Below are 13,619 nucleotides of genomic sequence, written 5' to 3' on the forward strand. Positions count from 1 at the left end.
GATATTGAGAAACTATAATTCATCCTATATCTTCCTAAAACCCATGATTCAGGGCAGTCAATATTTAAAATGAGTCTTAAATACATAATAAAAACATTGTAGTTTGTAAATATGGATCTTTTTATATTACATGTAAATAGATGCTTAAATATATATATATTAGAAATAAATGAGAATATCCACAAACACATGTGAACATGAATGCAAATTTTAAAACATACACAAAGTTGTATAAGTGATGTGTGTATATATGCACATGGAAATTCAGATGACAGTACAAGTAACCTCTTCTTTTAACAACAAATTTGACTGATGTCCAGTTCTCCTAACATAACACAGCATCACGACCCCCACTGTCGACCCCACCTTGACATCTTTGTACAGGTGAACAGGCTCGTAGTCAATGTTGTTCTTGAGAAAGTACTCGTTCACACAGGACAGCAGGGTCATCTCGGGCAGGGAGAAGATGTCCATGAACTGCTTCATGGTATTCCCATGAGAACTCTGCGGGCAGGGCGGGACACGTCAGCACCAGAGGCAACTCCGCAGCAGGTGGAGGTGGCGACTGAACCTGCACCCGGGGTGCTGGTTGTCAACCCGGATCCCTCCCCCAAGAATGGGAAAATTCTAGCAATAAAAAGCTAATAGTGTTCCCCTTGTTTCTTGTCATTCACGGCAGAGCTGACTCTCTCCAAGCATAGCTGAAATAGCCAAGCCCTGACTTCCCCCAGAGTCTAACCACCCTTCCTTTTCACACTCCTCCATCCCACTTCCAGACCACACTCTTTCATCAAGCACAGAGGAAAGCTGGCACATTGATTCTTGGACATGGAATGGCATAAAAAGCCACTGAACTCTCCTGAATGTGAACCCCCCACAGACAGCCCACATGGGAGCTTAGAAAAAAGAGTCTTTCTCTAAATGCCTTCGACTTACACTGAGTTTACCAGCTGACTAGGCATCTTCCTTGCTATCTGACAATGCAAACAAGACAGCACATCTAATAGGATAAGAAACAAAAATTCTGAGAGCAAAGAGGACCACAGAATTTAGAAAGGGAGAGTATAGCACAGGGAAATATATACGAGATCTTATGGTAGCTCACAGTGAAAAAAAATGTGACAATGAATATATATATGTTCATGTATAACTGAAAAATTGCGCTCTAAACTGGAATTTGACACAACATTGTAAAATGACAATAACACAATAAAAAGATGTTTAAAAAAAAAATTAGAAAGGGAGAGGTTTCCCTGAGGCACAGGGTACCTGCCGCCCTTAATCTCAGGAGAGGCGACAGCTGCCACGCTGACGACCCCCAGTGACTTAATCCAGAAGGTGGAGACACACCAAGGGAGGTGGCAGCAAACGGGTGGGTCTGATGAAGGTGTGAGAAGTCTTCATCGGTTAGGGACAAAGGGCTGCAAAACAAGCACTTTCATGAATGAACCCAGAGGCGACCAACAGACTAATTTCCCCCAAATCGAGGGTCTCTCAAAACAAAGTCCCAAATTCTCTTGTCAATTCCCTATGAGCAGCCAGAGAGTCAAGCAGTTCAAGATCCAAAAGCTCCCAGGCCAAGTTTTGAGAAGGAAAAAGACAGGCTGCTTTAAATAAATAAGTAACGTCTCAGTACCTTTCCGTAGAAGTCGCTCATCTGCTCCAGAGGCACGTGGGAGCCCTCGTACATCTCAATGACTTCTTCATCGGGGACCACACTCAGGCCTCTGGGAAAACCACAGGCGGGGCGGTTAGCATCAACCAGAGAGAGCAATGGTGAGACTTCCAGCAACGGCTGGGATTTCTCAACTGGGGTGCAAGACACTGTTGTCACAAGGAGGTGGGATGTGCCACCATGGTACCTGCTACGAATAGCAGGTGAGGTGCTGCTATGATGATTACTACCATTCTGCGGGTAAGCCAAGCAGGGGAAAGGGTAGCTGATGCCGCGCGGCACCTGCCGGTGCAGACAGGAAGACCACACAGTCATTCACGTCACTCTCAGCAGTCCTCGGAGGGAGCCACTATCATTCTTCTTCCCATTTTCCAGCAGAAGCAACCGAGGCACAGAAAGGTCATGACCTTGCCTGCGGTCACCGAAGCAGAAAGTGGTGGGTCAGGACTGGATCCCAGGCCTCCTGGCTCTTCAACCCCCACATCACACTGTCTCCTTCCGCAAGGTGCAAGGCCTCCTAACGCCTTGCCTTGGGTGGGTTTTTGAGGGGTTTTTTTTGATGTTTTTAATACATCGGGGAGAGAAAGGCTTTTTCTGTCTCCATCATCCTCCTGCCTCTGACACTCTACTCTAAGGTCAGTGATGAGGTAGAAAAGGTCATGCACCAGGCTCAGGTGGACTAAACCCCGTGACGCAGGCAGGACGCCTGCCACCGCCTCTGGGATGAATGGCCGCACGTGCATGGAAGGCCAGTTTCCCCGTCCGTAAGGAGTCAGGGTAACATCCACCACCTGCCTGCCTCCAGGAGCTGCAGCAGAATCCACAGCAGAACCTGCAAATGAATCCAGCTCCTCCACACAGAGGGAAAAAAAGAAGGCTGGAGTCTGAGTGGCCTGGCTTCTACCCTTGCCTCTGCCACCAGCGCCGTGAGCAGGTACTTCCACCTGGACCTTGACGGTCTCGGATTTCCTCACCTGGAACCGCCCCTCTAGAATCTTATGAAGGGAGATGTCTGTTCCCCCACTCACTTCTCTAGAGGAGAAGGCACCTAAGAAACAGGCACCAGGGGTGAGGGAACCACAAAACGAATAGTGGGAACACCATGCTGTACTACGGCAGGACTGTAAATAATACAAACAGGCTGCTTATACAAAATCTCTTGGCCAAGATTAAAATACATATAAAATAAAATTTATGTTTGACACGTAGCTTTAATGAAAGTATCATTTCAGCCTTCTCCTTCTCCACCCTTATCTTACTTTGAAAACTATCTAAGGGGATTCACTGAGGTTTTGCCCCCGACCTTGATTAACCTGTAACAACTACTGGCCTTTGAAAACAACACAGCACTGAACTTCCCTTTGTCTCTGCTCCAGAAATCAGACACCAAGACTAAACCAGATCATTCAAGACAGTGACCTTGGAAAAAAGCTCTTGCTACAGTAGCAGCAGTCAGGGGTGAACACCCCTACGACTCTAACCCTTAGAAAGAGGATATAAAAATCAAAGGGATTCTGCTGGGTGAGTTACTTTTCTGCCCCCAGACTAGGCACTGCCTAGTCCTTGGGAAGCCATGCTACCTCTAAGACATATCCACAGGCACGTGGCCACAAGAGCTGCGTCGTTAAGACCGAAGTAAACAAATGTCAGCAGCTCAAGAGACACGGTGAGCTCAGTGGGTCACAGTCAGCTGAATTCTGCAAGAGGCTGTGCCCACAGCACACGGAACTGCTAGAGACAGGCTCGGGCAGACAACACATCTGAATGCAGCCTCAACCAGCGCTGAAATCAAAACAAAAATTATCTTACACGACCCTGTGTGCTTATCAGGGATAGCACTAAGCAGGCTGGCCATCACCTCCAGAGCCGAGAGCCCTCCAGAGAGCTCCCTTACGGTCTGGGCACACGTCCATCGTCTCCTGGGTCACTCTGCAAGGCGCTTACTGATGAGTTTACTTGGGTGGCTTCCCACCTACACCCCAAGTTCCTTGAGGACATCCGTACAAGCCAAAGCATTAGCATCTAACATGGTAATAGGCCTGATAAATACTCTTGAAAGAGGGAAGAATGGGTAAATGAATGAATGATTCACAGATACAAACACTGCAACCCTCCCCCATCCCTAAACAGTCAGTGGGTTTTGAAACTCAAAGCCACTTGGTTACTTTGGGTGAATCAAATTTACCTCCTCTTACTCTTACCTGTAAACAGTTCCTAGCTGGATGTAATGAAAAGCATCGATCTTCATCAACACCGCCTTCAAAGACATAAGCACATCCACAGATAAATAATGCACAACAATTCGCGTATTTAATGAGAATTCCAGGTGTCACTGTAAATCCTACCAACATTAAGTTGTCGTAAACAAAGAAGCTCACTGTATGATTCTGAAAGGTTTGCTTGCTGATTTAAGAACTGTGCAACTCATTAAGGAAATGGCTTGTCTGCAAAAAAAAGATATGACAACCAGCTCCTCCTCAAAACATCAAAAATGGCTACTGGGAATAAGCCGTATTTCCCAGGGGCTAAACGCCTTCATGCTCTTCCAGTACAGTCTCTCAAAAAAGACTTCACCCAAAGATGTTTTGGATAATTTAGTTCTGCAGCCCCAAAGAACATAATTTAAAATCCATTACATGTTCAGCAAGGAAAAGCACCAGAGTACATTTTATTCCCAAACAAGTGAAACTGTAGAAAAACATGAGAATCAAACCTACCCGCTGCACGTCATAATGAAGTCCACGAATTGCAAAGTTTGGGTCATACTCATACTTCCTGATTTCCACGGGATACTAGGAAGGAAGAAAGGAAGGAACACGTTGCAGCTAACGATGTACTAAATTCAAGACAGCGTCCACATCTGGCCCTTGTATGAAGGCCGAGGTGGCTGGTGCACTCTGATGGAAGCTGGGGTCAGAAGGGACAGACCACAGCTCGCCCCTCTACTTCCAGACCAAGTGCCTCCTGGCCGCAGAGCCCTCCCTCCTGCCCACCCCACTCCCTGTTTATCTGCCCCTGCACAGGTGAGGCCTCACCCCCCCAACTTCTCCAGCCTTAACTGCCCCCTGCCCTCAGCAATCAGTACAGCCTCCCTCCCACTCAGGTCTAGAGACACCCTCTCTCAGTGCATGGCTCCCAGTTACAGCTCCAAGGCTGTTTCAGAACACAGCTTGGCTTCCCCGCTATTTTCTAGTCCTGTCCCTCTTCCTACACAAAAATCCCAGCCTCCTCCTTATTCACTGCAGCAGGCATCAAAGTCCTTCCCTTTCTCCCCAAATACCAGAATTAGAACACCAGTAACCCGCTGATAGCACCAGTGTACTGAGCTGCACAGCAGGACCCACCAAGCCCATTTTACAGATGGGACACCAGAGGCTCCAGACGAAACAACCTGGCCTGGGCCACACAGCGCGGGTGCAGTGGGGCAGGCAGTCAGGTCCCCCCACCCCCCTCTGTCCTCAGAGCACAGACCTGAGGACAGAACATCCACTCCTGAGTCTGGGGAGGCTGCATCCCCGGGATCTTCCAGTCACGATGTAAACTGCTCACCTAAAATCCTAGACAACTAACCACTGATGCAGGAAACCTCTCCGTGTGGCTGCCCTGCTAACTCCTCAGGCACGGCCAGGGTCACGTGTGTGCCAGAACACTTCCTGGGCCCACCAGGCTGAACCACACGCAGCAAGTTTTCAAGCTAAGCTGCAGGAAGCACTGAGTCAAATGTCACATTTGGGCTCTTTTATCTATCACCTGCCATGTGTGCCAAGAAATCATTCAGTGCTATTTTCACTCCTGGGTACTTCCAAGAATTCTGCACACTGTGGATGGTCCTGCATTTTTACCAACATACATCACACACACACACCACCAACACACAGCACCACAGTCCTGTTTCCTTGAGTGAGGTTAAGGAACTTCCCACCTCTAGAATCTCCTTTTAAACTCAGGAGTGATGAATAAGGGGTAGGACAGGAGGAAGAAATTTAAAATGAGGCGCGCGAGAGAGGCATTCTCCCTGAGCCACGGCCACGTGCCACATACTGTTCCAGGTGCATTACGGGACTTTACTTCCTGCTCACAACAGCAACACGAAGCCGAATGATCACAGGAGTCGAGTCGAGGAATTTGCCTGGGCTCACAAAGATAAATAATGGTCGGGTCAGTACTTGAGCCCAGGTCCATATCACACCCACATCCACCTCTAACCGCCCTGTAATCAATTCTGAACACACCCCGAGCCCCACACAACATGCTCTTCGCTTCTGCGACAGCAGGTGCTGAGTTTGCGGGAAGGATTCCCAGGCACCGGGGAGCTGGCTGGTTCAGCTGAGAGACGGGGCGTGAATACGAGGAACAGCACCCATCTCTGCACGGGGACCGCTAGGAAGTCTGGCAGCTCCTTTCCAAACAAGGCTCATCCGGACTCCCCAGCAGGACACAGATGACACAAGGAGATATGGCCCCGCTCCCACTCACGTACCCTGCCTGTCACTCTCCCTGTGTGTTCTCAGGGGGCCACTCCTGACGGATCCACCATGTTTTTCAAACAGTCCAGAGACTAGAGAGGACGACCCGGAGAACTGACAGAAGCAGCCAGAAGAGCCTCGACAGGACAAAGTGGTGATGAAGAAACAGGCACCGGTGCTGAAGGACCAGGTGTCAAATCCTAGTCCTACCATGTGCTGGCCAGGTGACCTTGGGCAAGGTCATCTGTCTCTCTGAGCCCCGGTTTTCTCATCTCCAAAGTAAGGACAACAAGAGCCCTAACGATGTGGACGCTGAGAGGATTAAGGCAAAAGACGCACCCGAGGAGTCGGGCAGCGCCCAGCACACGGCAAACGCCCCACAAGGCCGAGCTGCTCTGCTGGACCGGGAACTGGGAGGCCTGGGCTTTGGACCCACTCTCCCGCCTTTGCTCCTCCCCTGGTGGGCTTCGTGAGAGTCACTGAACCTCCAGGCCTCTTCCTTCATATGGAAAGTAAAATGGTCGGACTGGAGTGATTTCTATGCACCACTCCCGCCCCTAAGTTGTGATTCTCCATCACACACCCAGTCCTCATGATGGGCCCTTCCCAGCGCGCACACACAGCAACTCTGGTCGGAATACCGCCAACAGCACCATCCGGTCAAGGAAGCCACAGGCTCCCACATCAGCCAGGAGGTAACATGTGTCTCCAATGACCTATGGCTAGACTTTCTGGACTCCTCATAGTTTAGAAACTTCCCACCAGCCAGAAGAACATGACTCACCCAATGTGTCACGAAAATACCAGTGTCTCTAAAAGCAGGAAGAAATATAAACAATAAAAGACCTTTACTCGGGATTTGTATTAAAAATCTGATTTAGGCGTAGTCTGGTTTCCTTCAGTACCTGGATCTGTTCCAGTTCCAAGTGCAATCTGGACAGGCTAGTGTGTGTAGGCAAAGAAAAATCAAGGTTTCTCCCTTAAATTGCTACAGACATGTTCTTTACAGCTTCAAGCAAAGTTAATACTTAAATACTGCAGAGAACCAAGGAATTCCCCGAGAATTCTGCAGCTTGGCCACATGGCCCCTTCCCAGATAACTACAGAGCTCTGGATAGAGCTCGTAACCTCTACATTACAACACTGCCCGTGAGTTCCCAGGGGCCAGATGCCTGTAAATATATCCATTTTTCAGAGGTCTCAGTTGGACATTGAAAGTAACCTAAATTATGACTCTAACTAGAGGCAGGTCAGAAGGGTATAAAAACAAAGCTCTCCAAAACCCACACAAAATATGAAGCCAGGGCAAAATGGCCTGCATCAGAGTGGCAAGTCCCCAAGAACGATACTCTAACTCATGGTGGAACGCAATGAATATGTCAAGTATTTACTGAGCATGTACTTGTGACCAGGCCTGGGCACATGGCAGTGAACAAAACTGACACTGTCTCTACCCCTAAGAAGTCCCATTCTATGGTGGGCAGGCCAACCATAAAGAAATAAACATGTGGTACAGTGGCACACAGTGACAAGTCCTACAGAAAGAATGCAGCACAGGGGTCCAGAGAGCTGGAAAAAAAAAAAAAAAAAAGAGGAGCAAGGCTTCGGGCTGCCCGGAGCCAGGCGGGATGTTCCACACCAGAGGAACTGGCAAGTGCACGGGCCGGAAGGCAGGAGCATGCACGGCGGTTCACGGAGAACAAGGCGGCTGGTGTGGCCGGAGCAGAGCGAGGGCAGGTGGCAGGAGGCTGGGAGACCGGAGCACAGGAGGCCATCTACGTCACCCAGGTGTGATGGGAAGGCTGGAGGGGGCTCTGGGTCCAGGAGTGAGATGACTCATGTTTAAATAAAGGTTCCCTGTTGCTGCCAAATGGAGAATGGATGAAGGGGCAAGAAGAGAAGCCAGGGGACCAGCCAGGAGGCTCCTGCACCATCAGTGGCAGGTGATGGTGGCTTGGAGCAGGGTGGTGGCAGCAGGGGAGGTGAGAAGTAGATGGAGACAGGACACATTTCGAATGAGTGAAAAGAGAGCTCGCAGCTGTGCAGTGACTTCCCCCCCCAGAAAGTCCAGCACAGACAGGAAGAAAAGCGTAACCTCACAGTGGAGAGACCTGGCGAACACCACCTCTGCCAGATGATCACGGCCAGCATTGTGGGGGAAAGCCGGGCCAGGGGTTGCGCCCTTGGTACCACGTGGTGACGATGACACCCCACGTCGGTGCTCCTCCTCCCCAAGTCCACAACCCCAGCCTCAACATGAGAGAACATCAGAAGAATCCCAAGAAAGCAGCAGCCTAAGAAGCACCCAACTAGTTAGTACTCCTCAAACCTATCAAGCGCGCCAAAAATAAGGAGCTTGTGAGAAACTCTCACAGCCCAGAGAAGCCCAAGGAGACAGGACATCTAAGTGCAGTGTGATGTCCGGGATGGGATCCTGGAAATGGACATTAGGTTAAAAACTAAAAAAACCTGAATCAAGTACAGGCTTTAGGCAGTAACAATTTATTAATATTGGTCCTTCAGTGGTGATAAAGGCACCACAGTAATGTAAAATGTTACCATTCGGGGAAACCAGGCGTGGGGTATACTCTCTGCATTACCTTTGCAACTTCTCTGTAAACCTGACCCTCTTCTAAAAGGAAAGGTTTATTTTAAAAAAGAGAGAAAGAATCCGTAGCATTTGCTGAGAGATCAGAGGTAGAACAGAGGAGAGCGGGAAGGGTCAGAGCTGGTTGCTAGGCTTTGGATTTGAAAACCTGGGTGAACATCAGTGCCCACTAACAATTAGGAACGCTGATGAGTGTGAGAATCCAGGCGATAAAATCAAGAACTCCCCTAACACCCCCTTTCTACCCCTTGCTAGACGTATGAAGTGAATACACAGATACAGTTATTACCCGATACTTATTTCCATTTTTGTAAACACTTGTTCTTGTGGAAAAAAAAGAGAAAGGGTAATTATGAAGGGGTTGGAACTTTTACATTTCCTTTTGGGGAAGATGCTAAATTGGAAACTTACTGCTCTATTACTGTGCATCTCAAAAGCAGATGCCTTTCATCTCTACAAGTACTTGCAGTCTTTGGCAGGAAAAAACGGCACTAGACTCAATGCTTCCAACAGCGTCTTGGAAGAATTATTTTCAAATCCAAAACAAGAGAAAAATCGCATAAGCATAATTGCTTCCATTTATATGCCTGATATAATTAGTGTTATGACATATTTCTTTCATCAAAGCAACAGACATAATGGGAATGAAATTTCAATGACCTTAAATATAGAAGCTTTTCTAATCATAGAGATTGCACCTTTTTTCCATCTATTTCAACTCTTTCCTCCCAAATTTCATAAACTTTTCATCTTCATGAATATTTTATCTTCATATGAATAATAAACCCATAGGGTAGGAAGAAAAGGTGTTATTAATCCCACAAGCGGCAACGCAATTAAAGGAGAAAGCATCTCTGCCTTGGAAATAGACAAATCTAAGTCAAATCCTGGTTCTGCCTCCTACTGGGCTTGTGGCCTTGACCTACCAGCTGAACTCCATAAGCCTCAGTTTGCTCAGCTATAAAACAGACAATATCTATTTGCAGGGTTGCCACACATATTAGAAATAATAGTAGCAATAGCTAACATTTTGAGTGTCTTCTACATGCCAGGCAATTCACATAAATTAACTCCTTTAATTATCACAATAACATTGTCAGAAAAGTACTATTACTGTGCCCATTTCACGGAGGAAGAAACCGAGGCCCAGAGCCATCAGGTCAGTTGCTCAAGACTACCTAAGAAATAAGAGGTGAAAGCCAGGACTCAAACACCTGCAGTCAGGCCCTAGAACCTGAGTTTTTGGCACCGAGCAGACAACCAACCTACGGTGCTATTAGTACAATAAGCTTCATTTTACAAGTGATTGTCAGTCACAGCAAATGCTGCCAACAACCTGGGACTAGAATGCCAGCACGAGTGACACACCCCTTCAGCTGACGCTCTGGGGGCTGGGGGGAGATGGGGTACACCAGCGTACAGGAGAGCAAGGGCAGGACCACCTCACTCTTCCTAACTGTTTCCACCCTCAAAGTCCAGGGGAAAGACTGTGTGTTGCCTGGAAGAGAAGAGGCTCTTGAACACAAATGGACAAGCGCAGCTGGATGGCAAGCGGCTAGATGGGTTTACCTCTTATAAAGCGGTCATAACTAAAGAAAGTTTGGTGGCTGAAGGCAATGTTATTTTTGGCAAATTTCTGCATTTTTGAATAAGGACAAATGAGTTTCTTATTAAATCCACTGATAACCAAAAGCTGAGGGGATCAGGAGATAATACTGCATCAAACAGTGAGGATCAAAACTTGTGAAACTTTAGCAGCATTAATAAAGGAATGACACCCAGAACCAGGGAGATGATGGTTTCCCTCTCATCTAAACTAGTCAGACCCCACCTTCAGGAACATCTTCAGTCCAGAGCCTCACATTTGAGAGGGATAAGCCAGAGCACACACAAAGGAAGGTGACCAAGACAATGAAAAGACTAGGAGAGAGGCCGAATGAGGACCGTTGGAAAAACCAGGAATGATCCAACTGGGGAAAGAGAAGTCTTAGAGCGCATAACAGCTGGTCCATATAATACCCAGCCAGTAGCTCAAATAGTCAAGTATAAAACATCAGTTTCCATGATTTAGGTTTCTAGGTGACAACTGCCCCCTTGCCCACCCGCACTGATAAACTCCTTCAAGATTCCTCTGAAATATCACCCTCTTCTTGCTTCCTCAATTCCCCCAGGCAGAGAAAGTTGTTCCAACCATCCTCTGCACACATTGAGCTCTCTGTTCAGATGTCCATGAGGCCTCCAGCAGGTGGCTTCATAATTTACCTGCCTACAGGGTGGAGTTCCCCCTGGACTGTTGGTTCTCCAAGGCCAGCACCTGTGTCCTACTCACCTCCATCCTCCCTGCCTCCGCTCTAGGGCTCAGCACAGAGGAAGCACTCAGTAAAGGGTGAAGGAATGTGTGAAGGAATAAATGAAGAAAAGAGAAGGTATCAGTAGTAAAAGCTGCATGAGGGCAGAACTGTTCAGCCCATGGAAGAATCTCCCCACATCAGAGCACCGCTTGGAGTGATGCCCTCTGGTCACACATCTCGGGACGCCTGTCGGCGGCACTCAAAGGGCACTGGTCCAGGTGACCTCTGAGGAGGCATCTCATCCTAGTTCCTGGGATACGTACTCAAATTAGACTAGGAAAAACCATGTTTGGTTTTGAGTGTTTCTTTTTTTACCTCCTTATTATAAGCTCTCAATAATACTACACATCAGAAGATATTCGAATATTCTTTATCTAAGAACACAATTCAGCTCAGTGATGAGGGTAAAATACTGCCTATGTCTTGAAGAATTCCACCAGAACTCAGCAGGCTGCCACTTCACCTGGCTTTGGGAGAAATCACGTCACTGCTCTGTGAGAAAGACAAACGTCAAAAGCTGAATCTCCTCTAACGAGTACACTGGGACAGGTCTTTTGTCAAAGAGACATCTAAAGTTTTTTTTAAACAACTATCTTCCAGGTACAAAGTTTCAGTTAGACAAGATAAGTAAGTTTTGGAGACCTACTATAGAGCCTTGTACCTATAGCTAATAATATCATACTGTATGCTTAAACTTTGATTAAGTGGGTAGATCTTATGTTAAGCGTTCTTACTATACACACACACATCATCCACACAAATAACAATAATGATAATAAAAGAGGCAGGGGGAACCTTTGGGAGGTGATGGATAGTTTATGACCTTGATGGTGGTAATGGTTTCATATACTTGTCCCCAAACTCGCTGAGTTATATACATTAAATATGTATAGCTTTTCACATGTTAACCATACCTCACCAAAGTGTTATTTTAAAAAACTACCTTCCAGATAGAGTCATTTGGAATGGAACCAAATCTACTCATTCATTCAGCAACACTTTACTAAGTGACGCCTACTGCGCCAGGCAGGCGCCAGGTCAGCCCAAGGCTGGTCCCCAAACGCCGAGAGGGGTGGGGGGACTGTGCCGTCCCCGCGCTCTTACCCGGTGTTCGTTGATGAGAAGGTCCCGAGCAGCATTAAATATCAGTGTGTGGAGGTGCTTTGAATAAAACACCAAGGTGTAATCATAATCAAAGCCGTAGATTTCAATGTCCGACAGGCTCATCTCATTGTTTGAGAAGATGGCATCTGGATTCAACAAGTTACTCATAATCGAAGGAACTAATTCTAGAAGTAAAGGGAAAAAATACATTATACCACATGACAAATAAAGGTTAGTATGATTCCTGAAAAAAATGAGTAAAGTGCAAGAGTGATGAGCTCTATCTACCTTGACAACACTGTGCAAAATGAAAGACGCCAGTCACAAAGGACTACGTGTTGTATCATTTGGTTTATATGCAATGTCTAGAATAAGCAAATCCATAGAGATGTAAAGTAGACTGATGGTTGCCTAGAACTGGGGGGGACAGGGAGAAACGGAGTGACTGCTAAGGGGCACAGAATTTCTTTTTGAGGTGACGAAAATGTTCTAAAATTGATTAGTGATGGTTGAACAGCTATTCTGAATAATAAAAACCACTGAATGGGAAACTTTAAAGGGGTAAATTGCATGGTATATATATATATATATACAATATCTTAATAAAAATATATTTTATTTATATGTTACAAAAAATATATTTGCTTTGACATCATAAAGATTTGTTTTGTTTAAGAAAGAATACATGCCAGTTACAGATTTTAGAAGATAAACACGTAGATAATTAAATTTAAATATCACCCATCATGTCATCACCTAGGAAAAAAACTATTAACATTCTATGTGTTTACTGCCAATAATGTACTATGTATATAGTGTACACGGTTGACTTCACACTGTATATACAGCTTTGTATGACACTCTAAATGTAATGATCTACCATAATGTATTCTATCATTATATACTTTCTGAGGATATGACTTTAAACCATTCTATAAAATTCTGGTATATAATAGGTACATCAATCTGTAACCTACTCTACGTTACCCATTTAGGTTTTTTCCTATTTAAAAAAAAACACTGCAATAAGTATCTTCAGATATCAGTCTTTGTCTTTCAGATTATTTCCTTCAGATGGTTTATAAGAAGCGTGACTAATCCCAGCACACCGTCCAATGTTAGTTTGAGTTTCTTTTTTGAGTTCTATTTATAAGGATTGCTATTTCATGAATTTTATTTTTTTTTCCTTGGAGGTTTTCCAAAACTCATTCTACCTTACAACTTCCATGAGTCCACTGGACTCTTTCAAAACTCTAAGATGCAGTACAGGATGTTAGTGATCTTATTTTCCCAACATCTTGAAACATTTTGCTATTTTATCACTGCAGAAATTATTTCATCGTTACCTATCAATTATTCCCACCTATGATAAAAAAAAAAAAAGGCTAAGTTAAGAAAGCAGGAGAATGACAGAA

At 46.0% G+C, this 13,619-nt stretch overlaps 1 protein-coding gene across 4 annotated transcripts in view; it reads right to left on the bottom strand.

Moving 5' to 3' along the window:
* NT5DC3 (5'-nucleotidase domain containing 3) overlaps positions 1 to 13,619 on the bottom strand; it is a 60,542-nt gene that overhangs the window by 20,157 nt on the left and 26,766 nt on the right. For 2 of the 4 annotated variants that reach the window (XM_031462918.2, XM_031462917.2), the window contains exons 2-6: positions 12,205 to 12,389; positions 4,393 to 4,467; positions 3,877 to 3,932; positions 1,637 to 1,727; positions 367 to 504 (exon numbers count right to left, since the gene is read on the bottom strand). In XM_031462918.2, coding sequence (XP_031318778.1) covers positions 367 to 504; positions 1,637 to 1,727; positions 3,877 to 3,932; positions 4,393 to 4,467; positions 12,205 to 12,389 — 545 coding nt within the window. Of the gene's footprint in view, positions 1 to 366; positions 505 to 1,636; positions 1,728 to 3,876; positions 3,933 to 4,392; positions 4,468 to 5,146; positions 5,213 to 12,204; positions 12,390 to 13,619 lie in introns of those variants that run through there. The other 2 variants (XM_064491658.1, XM_064491659.1) reach the window with 2 other exon arrangements.

The sequence above is a fragment of the Camelus dromedarius genome, chromosome 11 (assembly GCF_036321535.1).
Source record: "Camelus dromedarius isolate mCamDro1 chromosome 11, mCamDro1.pat, whole genome shotgun sequence".
NCBI lineage: Eukaryota > Metazoa > Chordata > Mammalia > Artiodactyla > Camelidae > Camelus > Camelus dromedarius.